The following is a 14,362-nucleotide window of genomic DNA, read 5'->3' as shown; positions in this document are numbered from 1 at the left end:
TTTCCAAGCGAGGGTAAGTCTAAAGGGAAGAAATTAAGCAAACAGGGTTCATATACTCAAGTCTAGAAGAATGAGTTGAGCAACTGACTGGGATGTCTAGACCCAGAATCAGAATAGGGAGTCAGTCATTCAAGACAGAGGTGAGGGTTATAGATGGGGTGAATGCCCAGAGTCCTTTCTGCAGAGTTTGGGGAATTAAGAATGAGAGGGCAAAGGTTTAAATTGAGCAGGGAAAGATTTAGTAAGAACCTGAGGGAGGGTTGTACTTATATGCTCAGAGCTGTCAGAGGAAGTAGTTCAAAGGGTATTTTATTGTCATGTGTACCAATTAAGGTACAGTAAAACTCGGTTTACCATGCAGTCATACTAAAAAAAGCAAAACACACAACTACATAAAAATTAACATAAACATCCACCACAGTGGATTCCCCACATTCCTCCCTGTGATGGAAGGCAACAAAGTCCAGTCTTCATTCTTTATTCTCCCACGGATGGGGCAGTCGAACCATCTGCAGTCAGGGTGGTCGAAGCTCCTGCGGTTGGAGCTCCCAAAGTTGGTCCCTAACCAACCTAATCCGCAGGCTCCAGGATCGATCCCCGACAGGGACCGCCAGCTCCACGATATTAAGCTCCCAAAGTCGATCCTCAGCAAGAGGCCGCCAACTCCTCAATGTTAGGCCGCAATGCGAACAGGGATACGATACGGAAAAATACGGACAAACATGTTCAAGTCTATGTTTAATCTTTATGTAGTTATGTATCTTGTTGCATTTTTTATGTATGACTGCATGGCAAATCAAATTTCACTGCACCTCAGTACACGTGACAGTAAAGGACTGTTGAACCATTGAACTGTGATGGAAGTTGGTGAATCTACTTGATATAGATCCATTTCCCAACAAAAATGCTAGTTAAAGGAAAGAATGACGTTGAAGGCAGAGATAGATACAAAAGCTGAGTTACTCCAGCATTTTGTGTCTATTAAGGAGACCTGCTGAAACACTTTCATCAGAGATTGTGAGTACAAACCAAATTTCAAGAAAATGATACAAGACTTAACTAGCAGACAGCTTTATTTTGATCATAAAATGAACATATAAAATCTATTTTTTTTCAGATTTTATTCCCCATAAATTGTAAGAGAAAGCTTAAATTTTGATAAATATGGAGTGTAAGTAAAACATTACTGAATGTGCAAACAAGGATTTAACCGCCGAGAATTTTTTTTGATACAGAGGGTTAAAAGGTGTTTAATTCTAGGCAAGCTGGTAAAGCTTTTGTTTAACATAGGTACTGAATCACATTGAAAATCTGGATTTAACACAATAATCCTCGTGCACACTACCAATGTAAAGGTCTTTAGGTCAATGGGACTGATTCCCCTCAGGCAGTGCGTGACAAAGCATGGGAAGAAAGTTTTATAGCAAATCTCAAACGTAAGTTGTAATCAGCACGTGATAGATACATTGGAGAAACAATTACGTACCATGTTAGGATTGTCCAAACCAACCGTTTCTCGCCTTTACAAATGATACATTTCAAACTTCAACAGATGCGCTGTAGAAAACATTTAATCGGGATACATCACAGCATGGTTTGGGAACAGTCCATCCAAGGCTGCAAGAGATGGCAGAGAATGCGGATGCAGCTCAAACCATCACAAAAAAACAACCTCCCTTCCATTGACTCCATTTACACCTCACGCTGCCACGGCAAGGCCATCAGCATAATCAAGGACCAGTCTCACCCCGGTCACTCCCTCTTCACCCTCTCCCATCAGGCAAGAGGCACAGAAGTGTGAACATGTACACCTCCAGATTCAGGGACAGTTTCTTCACAGCTGTTATTAGGCAACTGAATCATTCTGTCAACAACCAGAGATTGGTCATGAACTACTATCTACCTTATTGGAGACACTCAGACTATCTTTGATCATACCTTACTGGACTTTATCTTGCACTAAATGTTATTCCCTTTATCATGTATCTGTACACTGTGGATGGCTCGATTGTAATCATATATTGTCTTTCCGCTGACAGATTAGCACGCAACAAATGTTTTTCACTGTACCTCAGTACACGTGACTATAAACTAACCTTGCTGTTAATTGACACTTGGGATGAAATGTCACCATTAAACATTGAAAGCTTCAATTAAAACATCATGGAAAAAGTGATGAAAGTTCGTTTAAGACACTGATCACATTCTGTTAACAGCCCCACACCAAGGACTGCCTCTTTAATGGGCTCCCATCCTCAATCAACCTTTGTAGCTAAAATATTCTGACAGGTTCAAATGGACAGTCAGAGGTATAACTTAAGGATGTGTGAGATCTTTGGACACTGCGTTTGGTTGTCAGTTTCATTTACGTTGAAAGTTTTTTGTTTGCAGTTAATTATGCCACATCATGAGGTGCAGTTCTTCATATCAGCTCACACTTGTAAAGGTTGCAAAGTGCTGGAATAACTCAGCGGGTCAGGCAGCATCTCTGGAGAACATGGAAAGGCGACATTTCGGGTCAGGACCCTTCTTCTTGTATGTGGGAGTTGGGGGTGAGGGGCGGGGTGGGGGGTTATTGGGCAGATTATTGGAACAGGCCAGAGATTAAAACAGATGTGAACCAAAAGGCTTGAAGAGACTCCAGCACTTTGTATCGTTTTTTGTAATAGTTTAGATTGGACATACAGCGTGGAAACAGGCCCTTTGACCCACTGAGTGAATCCATGCCGACCAGTGTAGATTAACACTGTCATACACTCTAGGGACAATTTTACAGAAGCCAATTAACCTACAAACCTGTACATCTTTAGAATGTTGTTGGGGAGAAGGGGGGGGGGGGGGGCACTGAAGCATCCTGAGAAAACCCACGCGGTCACAGGGAGAACGTACAAACTCCGTGCAGACAGCACCCGTAGTCAGGATTTAACCTGGTTATGTGGCGCTGTAAAAAAGGCCGCACCTTGTTTCTGCAGCTCACACTCTAAGGACGTTTGCAGGGCCTTGTGTAGGCAAATGATTTTGATTATGCTTGTTAGCAAATTAGAGGGAGTTATTCCAGTTCTGTAACGTTCCTATGAATGTCAGTGTTACAGGGCAGAAGAACTTACTATTCATAGATTTTATTTGCATTTCAATGCTGGCTGTGGTGGAATATTGAGGATGCGTGGAGATTTGCAGCAGTGATTTAAGGAGAAATGCTCTAGACACCAGAGTAACTTTTATCCAGTGTGAATATGCTAAACTTCAGCAAGTCTCCGCACTTATAAAATGTTTCCCTCTCCATCTCACCCTGTTGATTGAATGTTGAAGTATATCAATATCCTCAACCACTCAAAGCCTTTCTCTCCCCTACAGCTTAAGCTGTATGAATCATGTTGCAATGCTTCTCTCTTGATGCTGTTTTGAGGAAGGGGGGGGGGGGGGGGGGGGGGGGGAGGGCGGAGATGGAATAGATTCTAAAGAATTAAAATTCTTTAGAAGACCAAGCAAAACAAAGTGCTGGAGCACAGCGAGTCAAGCAGCATCTGGGGAGATGATGGACAGCCCACGTTTTGGCTTGGGACCCTTCTTCAGTCTGCCAGCTTCGGTTGTGAGCCAGGCCATCTGAATAAAAGTTCCCGACTCAAAACGTTTTCTGTTGAGTAAGATGGCGCCCATGTCAGGTGACAAGTACTGGTCCCAGAAGCTGATCTGCAATCACTCATTACCAGTGCTCCATTCTTCAACTGTACACTGTGGATGACACGATTGTAATCATGTATAGTCTTTCCACTGAATGGATAGCACGCAACAAAAGGCTTTTCACGGTACCACGGTACAATAAATTAGACCTGTCTATTCCCTCCCGAGATGCTGTCTGACCTGCCGAGTTCCTCCAGCACTTGGTGTTTTGCTCAGGACACCAGCATCTGCATTGTCCATTTCTTGAAGAGTAAGGGCGCCAAAGGTTACGGGGAGAATGCAGGGGAACGGGGTTGAGAGGGAAAAATTGATCAGCCACGATAAAATGGCGGAGCTCGATGGGCCGAATGGCTTGATTCTGCTCCCAGGTCGTATGGAGTGTCCAGGAAAAGAGTGATATTCCTCAGATATGCCTTTTCAGAAATATTGGTCTTACTAACACACAATATTAATAATCGATTTAAGTTTATGTGCAAGATGGAACTGCAGATGCTGGCTTATACCGAAGATATACACAAAGTGTGGAGTAACTCAGCGGGTTAGGCAGTATCTCTAGAGAAAAACAATAGGTGACGTTTCGGGTTGGACTTCAGTCTGAAGAAGGATTCCAACTCAAATCGTCACCTTATTTTTTTTTCTCTCCAGAGATGCTGCCAGAACCAATGAGTTACACCAGCCTTTTGTGTCTTTTATCGATTTAGGTTTTCCCTCTGAGTCTTTCTTGACTGATTATATCTCAGTTTTATTCTTTTCCATAGGGTCCTTTCTCTGCACTTCTATGATCTTTCTGATTAATAAAAATGGTTTACACTGAAGCCTGACAGAAGATTATGCACTTCATTTCAAAGTGTCCACAAATGTGGGCAAGAATATAGCGAAACATGATGTTTGTGAGCCTACAGCTCAACTTGTCTATGGACATCAGTTATTGAAGTTGAACTTCCTCACCAGCTAAGTGGTTTAATTAAGGGATATAAATCTTTAAAAATTACCAAACACACACACACCTGCCTATATGTAATAACCTCAATTTGACAACTTAATGCACGAACAGTTGTGGAATGCCTGGGGGGAATGTGATTAATTAAAATAGGATTTGTTAAAATTTGCATTTTGTCATTGCTAAATTCAAACAATCCAGTTAGGCCAGCTGCAAATTAACACAGTGCCAAAGATGAAACTCCATCTGTGATCTTATACAGGTGTACAAAATCATGAGAGGCATAGATCAGGTAAATGCACAGTCTTTTGTCCAGAGTAGGGGAATCAAGAACCAGAGGGCATAGGTTTAAGGTGAGGGGCGAAAGATTTAATAGGAACCTTAGGGGTAACTTTTCTACACAAAGTGTGGTCGATGTATGTAACTAGCTGCCGGAGGTGGTAGTTGAGGCAGGGACTATCGCAACGTTTAAGAAACATTTAGACAGGTACATGGATAGGACAGATTTAGAGGGATATGGGCCAAACACAGGCAGGTGGGACTAGTGTGTAGATAGGACATGTTGGTCAGGGTGAACATGTTGGGCCTGTGTCCACAGTGTATGACTCTACAACTCCCTATGACTCCATCAGTCCCTTACACTTTCTGGCACTGCAGATTTGTTTCTGGTGATAAACTCCCATCAGGAAAGCCCCCAGTTGAAATATAGGCGTGGAAAAATAATTTGCCAAAGCTGAAATGATGGCAGTTACAAAGTGAAAGGCTTTCATTTTAAAATTCTAGAAAATATAATTAATCTTGATCAATCCTCAAATGCTCTGTCTCAGTGTTGCATCCCAGTATTTGGCCAGCCTCTGATGCACGTGATATAAATATCAGGGTCTGGTGATGGCCAGATGGCTAAAAAGATTACTGTCTATGGAGCCTGCGTGGATTCAGCAGCGTAAATAACTCCTTCTGTCTCACAGGAACGTTACCATTCTACAACATGCAAAAAGATGCTTCCACGAATGTATAGGATGTGTAGGAAAGAACTGCAGATGCTGGTTAAAATCGAAATGCTGGAGTAACACAGTGGGACAGGCAGCATCTATGGAGAGAAGGAATGGGTGTCGTTTCGGGTCGAGACCACACTCTGAAGAAGGGTGTGTCCATCTTCTCTCCAGAGATGCTGCCTGTCCCGCTGAGTATCTCCAGCATTTTGCGTCTACCTCCAAGAATCTATATCTGTCCAAGGGCAAAGGAAGTTCATAAAGTGATTTTTTGTTGTTGTATTCACATAAATTCCACGTGAGTCAGACCATCACCAGTCAGTCCTATTTATTCAACCACAGTCAGACATCCTTTATCACCCCACTGAGTCACACTCTGGAAAATGGCACTTCACTTTTAAAAAGTTTGGCAATAATAACTGAATGCACTGCGAACTATTGCAAAGGTGATTCAAAGACGTATATTCTCATAATACACATCGGCACTTAACAGCACAAAACTGTAGGTGGGTTCGTGAAAGTGATGGGGTTTTTTTACTGTATAAACTATTCTGTATATAGGTTAACTGCAACAAGTACTTCTGAACAACACCCATTTAGTGCAGTAACTAAGCACTTCATACAGCATGGCAACGGGAAGACTTCTTTGTCTTTTGATCCGACTTCAAACAGAGCTTCATGGAATGAGTTTCACCCACTTCCTCATGTTGTGGTCACTTGCTGGCTTGCCCATGGGCTTTCTACCAGGGAGATGGAGATCAGTAAAATACCACAGATAGACACAAAATGCTGGAGTAACTCAGCGGGGCAGGCAGCACCTCTGGAGAAAATGCAATGTTTCGGGTCAAAACTCTTCTCCGGACTGAGAGATCCTTCTCTCCAGAGATGCTGCCTGTCCCGCTGAGTTACTCTAGTTTTTTGTGTCTATCTTCGGTGCAAACCAGCATCTGCGGTTACTTCCTACACAGTAACATCCCATCACTGCCCCTTCCTTGCTCAAGCTAACAACACCCACTTTTTCAAACGGGAGGGGGAGGTAGCGAGTCCAGGCTGCCAGCTTACAATGACACTGCACAGTCTTCCATCTCAAAGGAAAAAACCAACTTAAAAGCACGGTGTCTTCTAGTTTTGTGAACATTAACACTATACCATTCACTGAACAAGCTGGTTCATCAAACTGCAGAGTAAAAGGCAATGTTGCAGATGATCACAAATCAAGGGAACAACTTTGACATATACTGATTATCTAAGTATGCTAGCGTTAGGTTTTCAGCTCCCCTGTGCTATTGACAGACAGGATTACAGACACCATGATGATCATCTTGCAGCCGGTAACAATACTTTCTCCAAACCATACTTCTAACAAACACCCCACCCTTCCTCCCCACCCCACCCCCCCAAACCCTTATCCACCCCAGCGCCTGTAAAAAGATCGACATAAATTCTATTTCCCATGGCCTTGCTTCAACACAGACAACACTTCTGACTCCAGTTCTATTCAAAATACAAAATCTGTACAATGCACGGGAGACGTTAATATGCAAAGTTTATTGCTGGCCGGCGGTGCTGGGTCTCTCAGTGGTTATTTTCCAGGTTTTCTTTGCTGGATACATAGTTCTCTTTTGGCAAGCCCTTGATTATACCGTTGCTTTCGTTTAGTCTCCGCACCCTGTAGATCTCGTAATGGATCCTGTGTGTGACGTCTTTAAGATCCTGCAGGTGGGACCTTGAAGGGGAGGAGAAGAGACAGAAGAATGAGTCAAAGCCCAACAGGGGGACGTTAGGCGGTCCAGATAAATCCCTCTGACAGCATGGCAGACCGGCACCTTCATATACCCACCTTTTGCAGTAGATATCTTCTAATGGAGTCATTGAGTCATGCATAACAGAAACAGGCCCTTCGGCCCAACTTGCTCATGCCGCCAAAGATGCTCCACCTACACTTACTAATCAAGAACCTTCATAAATTATAGGAGCAGACCCAGGCCATTCGACCCATCAAGTCATCTCCACCATTCAATCATATCTTTCCCTCTCAATTGCATTTTCCTGCCTTCTCCCCATAACACCTGACACCCAAACCCGATTTAAAAATACTCAAAGACTTGCTGTCTGTGGCAATGAATTCCACAGATTCACCACCCTCTGGCTAAAGAAATTCCACCTCATCTCCATTCTTAAGGTACGTCCTTTTATTCTGAGGCTGTGCCCTCTGGTCCTAGATTCTCCCCCTGGTGGAAACATCCTCTCCATATTCACTCTATCCAGGCCGTTTATTATCGGTAAGTTTCAATGAAGTCCCCGCTCATGCTTCTAAATCTTGTATCTAATATGCAAGTCTGAGTTTAGAGTGCAATTCTGTTTCATAATGTCATGAGGTTATACAACATGGAAAGAGGCCCAAATTGCCCATGCCAATCAAGTTGGCATTCTGAGCTGGCGCCATCGGGTCTGCACTTGGCCCGTATCCCTTTGACCCATTCCTATATCTGTCCAAATGTCTTTTGAAAGTCATAACTGTATTCAAATAACAGTCTCTAATAATCACCCTGTGACATGATTGAGGTTCGCTGCCATGATGTACTATTTTATTTTTGGTAAGTTCAAACTTTTCATGCACCAAGTTCGATTCAATTTGTTAATTATTTTATTCTCTTGCATTTCTTGCTGAAAATAAATGTAAATCATTTAAATTCATTTCCGAAATGGTGAAGCTAGTTGTAATTCTACTCTCTCTATTTCTTGCTAATTCACATCGATAGATAGCGATGTTCTGCTAAACTACTTCATTGTCTCTGGTGACCTTGGTTTAGTTTATAGTTTAGTTTAGAGATACAGCGCGGGAACAGGCCCTTCGACCCATCGAGTCCTTGCCGACTGCGATCCCAGCACACTATCCTATACAAATTAGGGACAAGTTACAATTTAACCAAACCAATTAGCCTACAAACCTTTGGAGAGTGGGAGGAAACAGGAGCACCCGTGGAAAACCACGCAGGTCACGGGAAGAACATACAAACTCCATACAGATAGCACCCATAGTCAGGATCGAACCTGGTTCTCTGGCGCTGTGAGGCAGCAACTTAATTGCTGCGCCACCGTGTCTCTTACAAGAATGATTTCTCCATGTAAGATGTGGTACGCTGCATGAAGTTTCCTTGCTGCTTCATTGTATCAGTGGGTGCATGTTTAAATAGGGGAGCAGAGAGTGAGGAAACTCTGCAAGGAATTTATGTTGGAGGTAGAATGTGAAAGAAAATTACCTTGCAGATAATTGTGTTAACAATGGTGAACATAAACCTTAATTGAGCAGCAGGTCCATTTTCCTCGATAATTGAATTAAGAAATTATTAAAAGTAGCTTTACAGTCCCATTAACTCATCGAGGCAATTCATAGTGTCAAACAATATGGAAACAGGCCCTTCGGCCCAACTCACCCCATCTACACCAATCCCACCTGCGTGTGTTTGGCCCATATCCCTCCAAACCATTCCTACCCATGTACCTGTCCAAAGGTTTCTTAGACGTTGTGACAGTACCTGCATCAACTACCTCCTCTGGCAGTCTGTCCAATATACCCTCCACCCTCTGTGTAAAAAAATTGCCCCTCAGGTTCCTATTAAATCTTTCCCCTCTCACCTTAAACCTATGTCCTCTGATTCTTAATTCCCCAACTCTGGATAAAAAACTCTATTCTCTAGTCAGAGAACTAGGATCTATTCCTCTCATGATCTTATACACAGAGCACTGGTTCAGTTTGCAACTCGAAGGCCAATTTGTATTTGCAGTAGCGTTAGAGGGGATCAGTCCGGTGATGTGTGAGAAACTCCCAGATTCTCAATCAACACCTCTACTTTCTAAGGACACTGAGGAAATGTCTCCAATGACACTTGTGAACGTCTACAGATGCACCGTAGAGAGCATGCTGCCGGGTTGCATGGGAGCTTGCTTTGGGAACAGCTCTGACCAAGCACACCAGATATAACAGAGAGTTGTAGCTGTGGTCAAGTCCATCGGACAGACTCCACATCACGTACTTCGTGTACACTTCACACTCCCTCAGAAAAGCAGCCAACGCTATGCTTCTTCTCCCCACTCCTGAATGTACAGAAGCATGAAAGCGTGCACCACCGGACTCAGGAAGAGCTTCTTCCCCTCTGTTATCCGGCACTGTCCAATTCACCTCTATCCCATTCGGACATTAGACTTTGTCTGTGATACTGATGCTTTAATATTGATAATTCTGTAATACTAATATTCTGCACTATCTTTCTCATTGCATTACCTATTGTACTTGAGTTTGGCCTGGTTGTGTGGTATTATTTGATCTGTAATCCTGTGAACTATATTTTGCCCTCTATATCTTTCCTCTTGAGTTGGTCTTGATTTTATTCAGGTGTACAGAACCATCTGATTTGAATGGGTAGGCGGCAAAACCAAGCTTTTCATCGTACCTCGGTACACGTGACAATAATAATCCTAAACCTATATCTAACCGTGGCGTGTCTGGAGATCTCGCAGCTTGCAGGACGACAAGGGGCCCACCATGCCATATGACATTGCATCACTACAGTTAACAAACCAGCCATCCTTTCTGTGGAGCTATCTCTGGCTGGTCTGAAAATAAACAGGGCGGCACAGTGGCGCAGCGGTCGTGTTGCTGCCTGACAGCGCCAGAGACCCGGGTTTGATTCTGACTACAGGTGCTGTCTTTGCGGAGTTCGTCCGTTCTCACTGTGACTGCACAGATTTTCTCCGGGTGTTCCAGTTTCCTCCCACATTCCAAAGATGTCCAGGTGTGTAGGTTAATTTGCTTTTGTAAATTGTCCTTAGTGTTTAGGAAATAACTAGTGTTTAGGTGATCGATGGTCGGCACGGACTCAGTGGGCTGAAGGGCCTGTTTCCATGCTGTATCTCTACCAAAAACTTAAAAAAATCAACCGTGTTTTTGTACTGCCTGTTTCATCTCTTGCCTAACGTATGATGCCTCTGGGATCCTCCTCAGCTCCTATTTCCCTCCCCGTGGATCTGTGGACAAAGCATTACTTAAAAAAGGACTTGGGGAGTACTAAACTGATGAAGAGGTCGATGAGGTGCCTTGTGCTGGATGATCAGTGAACTGTGCTGGATGCTAATTCACTGCAGCCTCAATTACAAATAAAGTACAGCCAGAAAATGAGCTCAACAGCTGAATGACTCTGCCATTCCTTTGGAAACTGAGGAAGAACATGCAGGAAGAAACAGGCCCTTCGGCCTACCGAGTCTGGGCCGACCAGCGATCACCCCGTACACTGGTGCTATCATACACGCTAGGGACAATTTACCTTTTTACCGAAGCCAATTACCTACAAACCCACACATCTTTGGAGTGGAGGAGGAACCCCGATCTCACAGGGAAAACCCAGGCAGTCACAGGGAGAAGGTACAAACTCCATACAGACAGCACCCGTAGTCAGGATCAAACCCAGGTCTCCGGTGCTGTAAGGCTGCAACTCTACCGCTGCGCCACCGTGCCGCCCCTGAGGATTTTAATTACTTCCACAGATGTATTTAATGACAGAAATGGGTGACAGGTACATGTAAACAGCAGTTAATGGGTTATGTGGTAGTTTATCAAGTGGATTACTTAACCAATTGGCAAATGTAAAATGATTGAAGCAGGAATTGAATTATAAAAATAATTTTGAAATAAGATTCATAATACTGCTATCTATTTTAAATAATAGCATTTAGGCAAATGAAATCCGATATCCCAGGGATTAGATTGCAGTGAAAGAGAAAGCAATTAAAATATTACTGACAGCATCCGACATCTCCCTCTAAAGGGAGGTGAATTCCATCTGTGTGTAAATCTATCACCAAACAGAAAGTAATCAGGATCTTCATAGAACATAGAACAGTACAGCACAAGAACAGGCCCTTCGGCCCACAATGTCTGAGCTGATAATGATGCCAAGATCAACTCTTATCTGCCTGCCATTAATCCATATCCCTCCATTCCCTGCATATCCATATCGCTATCAACACCCACGGCATGGTGGCACAGCGATAGATTTGCTGCCTCACAGCACCAGAGACCCGGGTTCGATACTGCCTATGGGTGCTGTCTGTATGGAGTTTGCACGTTCTCCCTGTGACCACGTGGGTTTTTATCTGGGTTTCCCGGTTTCCATGCACATACTAAAAACAAGCAGGTTTGTAGTTTAATTTGATTAGATGTTACCTAAGTTGTTACCTAAAGTTGGAGAATTCAATGGTTGGGTTATAAGTAAGTAAGTTTATTGGCCAAGTATTCACATACAAGGAATTTGCCTTGATGCTCCTAAGCAACCCATTCTGTTCAATCATACCTCTCAGGACTCCACTACGCCAGGAATCAGACTAGTAATGTTGTGTTACCTCAATGCAGAAGCAGTTACAGATTAAAAGCACTCATTAAAACTAGATGGGGACACAATGAGGGGTCCACCTGACCTGCTGAGTTATTCCCATCATGTGTATAGCTTAGTTTAGAGATACAGCGCGGGAACGGATCCCCTCGGCCCACCGTGTCCGAGCCGACCCAGCCATCCCCGCACACTAGCACTATCCTACACACTAGGGACAATTTACAATTTTACCGTGATTGAATGGCGGAGTAGACCTGATGGGTCAAATGGTCTAATTCTGCTGCTATCACTGATGAACACCTATGAACCAAGTCTACAAACCTGGACGTCTTTGGAGTATTGGGAGGAAATCTGGAGCATCCAGAGAAAACCCACGCAGATCACGGGGAAAACATATGTGGAGACAGCACTCGTAGTCAGGATCGAACCCGGATCTGTGGCGCTGTAAGGCAGCATCTCTACCGATGGGCCACTGTGCTGCCCCCAATATGAGGAAGGGTATAAGGTCTTTCCTATTCATTCTAGATACAGGGATGGTTTGCCTACTGTTGGCAGTGTCTCATTTGACACTAATATTAATGGAAGAGTGGTTTTGCCGAGCCTGTGACCACATTGGGTCAGGGACTATCGCAATGTTTAAGAAGCAATTAGACAGGTATATAGATAGGACATGTTTAGCAGGATATGGGTCAAACGCAGGCAAGTGGGGCATGTTGGTGGGTGTGGGCAAGTTGGGCCGGAGAGCCTGTTTCCAAGCTGTATGACTCCATGACCAAGCCTTGGAGATGGGGTGGGGAGGGAAACCCAGGCATTAGGCAGAACAAAGAGAATTCGGATTGTTGGATGAGTAAATGGTCCCATTTGCCCATGTGTGGCCCTTATCTCTCTTAACTTTCCCCATCCATGTTTCTACCCAAGTATCAAGTATCAACTATCCAAGTATCTGCCTCAATGACTCTCCTCTGGCAGCTCATTCCACATACCCACCACACTCTGAGTGAAACAGTTGCCCTTGGATTCTGTTAAATCTTTCCCCTCTCAACCTTAAATATTCTCCCCTTATTGGAATAATGCAAAATCAACAGAATAAGAAGGGTTTCAGCCCGAAACATTGCCTATTTCCTTCGCTCCATAGATGCTGCTGCACCCGCTGAGTTTCCCCAGCAATTTTGTGTACCCTAGAATATTAACCTCACTTGTTTAACTGAGTTTTATATATTAAATCATCTAATTATCATAGGACAAGATTATTAAAGTAATTAGACGTGATCTTTCTAAACTCCACCCCTATGTCCTATTTTAATGAAGCAACTTGGTTAATGAGGAACGTCAAATTATTCTTTGCATTAGTATTTGTGGACGTAGCCCTGACCATCACGGAAACAAACCTCCCTGCTACGGACTCCATCTCCACTTCACGCTGCCTCTGCAAGGCCATCAGTCTTACCCCGGTCACTCCCTCTTGTTCCTTCTCCCATCAGGCAAGAGGTACAGATGTCTAAAAATGCACACCTCCAGATTCTGGGACAGTTTCTGCCCAACTGAACCATCCTCTCACCAGCTAGAGAGTGGCCCTGACCTATCTACCTCATTGGAGACTTTTGAACTATCTTTCATTTAATTAGACTTTATCTGGCACTAAATGTTATACCCTTTATCCTGTATCTGTACAGAGTGATTGTGATAATGTATCTTCTTTCAGCTGACTGGATAGAGTGGATGTGGAGAGCGTGTTTCCACTAGTGCGAGAGTCTAGGACCAGAGGTTATCACCTCAGCATTAAAGGATGCTCCTTTAGGAAGGAGATGAGGAGGAATTTATTTAGGCAGAGGATGGTGAATCTGTCGAATTCACTGCCACAGAATGCTGTGGGGGCCAAGTCAGTGGATATTTTTAAGGCAGAGATTGACAGATTCTTGATTAGTATGGGTGTCAGGGGTCATGGGGGAGAAGGCAGGAGAATGGAGTTGTGAGGGAGGGATAGATCAGCCATGGTTGAATGGCAGAGTAGACTTGATTGTATGACTGACCTGGCCAGTGAAATTTCACTACACCAATTGGTGTATGTGACAATAAATGAACATTATGAACCTTATGGGCGGAATGGCCAAATTCTGCTCCTATCACTTATTAACCTATGAACAAAAAAGCTTTTCACTGCACCTCGGTACACGAAAAAATAATAAACTAAACTAAAACAATACTTGAGAGTTTTATGAACATTGTGCCAGCGCTAACAAATCCTGGTGCAACAGTTCTATTGTTGCTGGAGTCTGTGCTCTATAAATACCATCAGGTGCAAATCAAACCATTGTGACGTTATTCACTCCTACAGAGCAAAGACATTTCCACCATGTGAT

At 43.6% G+C, this 14,362-nt stretch overlaps 1 protein-coding gene across 3 annotated transcripts in view; it reads right to left on the bottom strand.

Annotated features, from left to right (window-relative positions):
* Positions 1-6,142: 6,142 nt before the first annotated feature.
* Positions 6,143-14,362, bottom strand: part of LOC116985617 (septin-9-like) — a 318,348-nt gene continuing 310,128 nt past the window's right edge. For all 3 annotated transcript variants that reach the window (XM_033040464.1, XM_033040466.1, XM_033040465.1), the window contains one exon: positions 6,143-7,339. In XM_033040464.1, coding sequence (XP_032896355.1) covers positions 7,189-7,339 — 151 coding nt within the window. In that variant the 3' untranslated portion in view covers positions 6,143-7,188. The remainder of the gene's footprint in view (positions 7,340-14,362) is intronic.

The sequence above is a fragment of the Amblyraja radiata genome, chromosome 22, assembly GCF_010909765.2.
Source record: "Amblyraja radiata isolate CabotCenter1 chromosome 22, sAmbRad1.1.pri, whole genome shotgun sequence".
In the NCBI taxonomy this organism is placed as follows: Eukaryota; Metazoa; Chordata; class Chondrichthyes; order Rajiformes; family Rajidae; genus Amblyraja; species Amblyraja radiata.
This window is presented reverse-complemented; position numbering and strand designations above follow the sequence as displayed.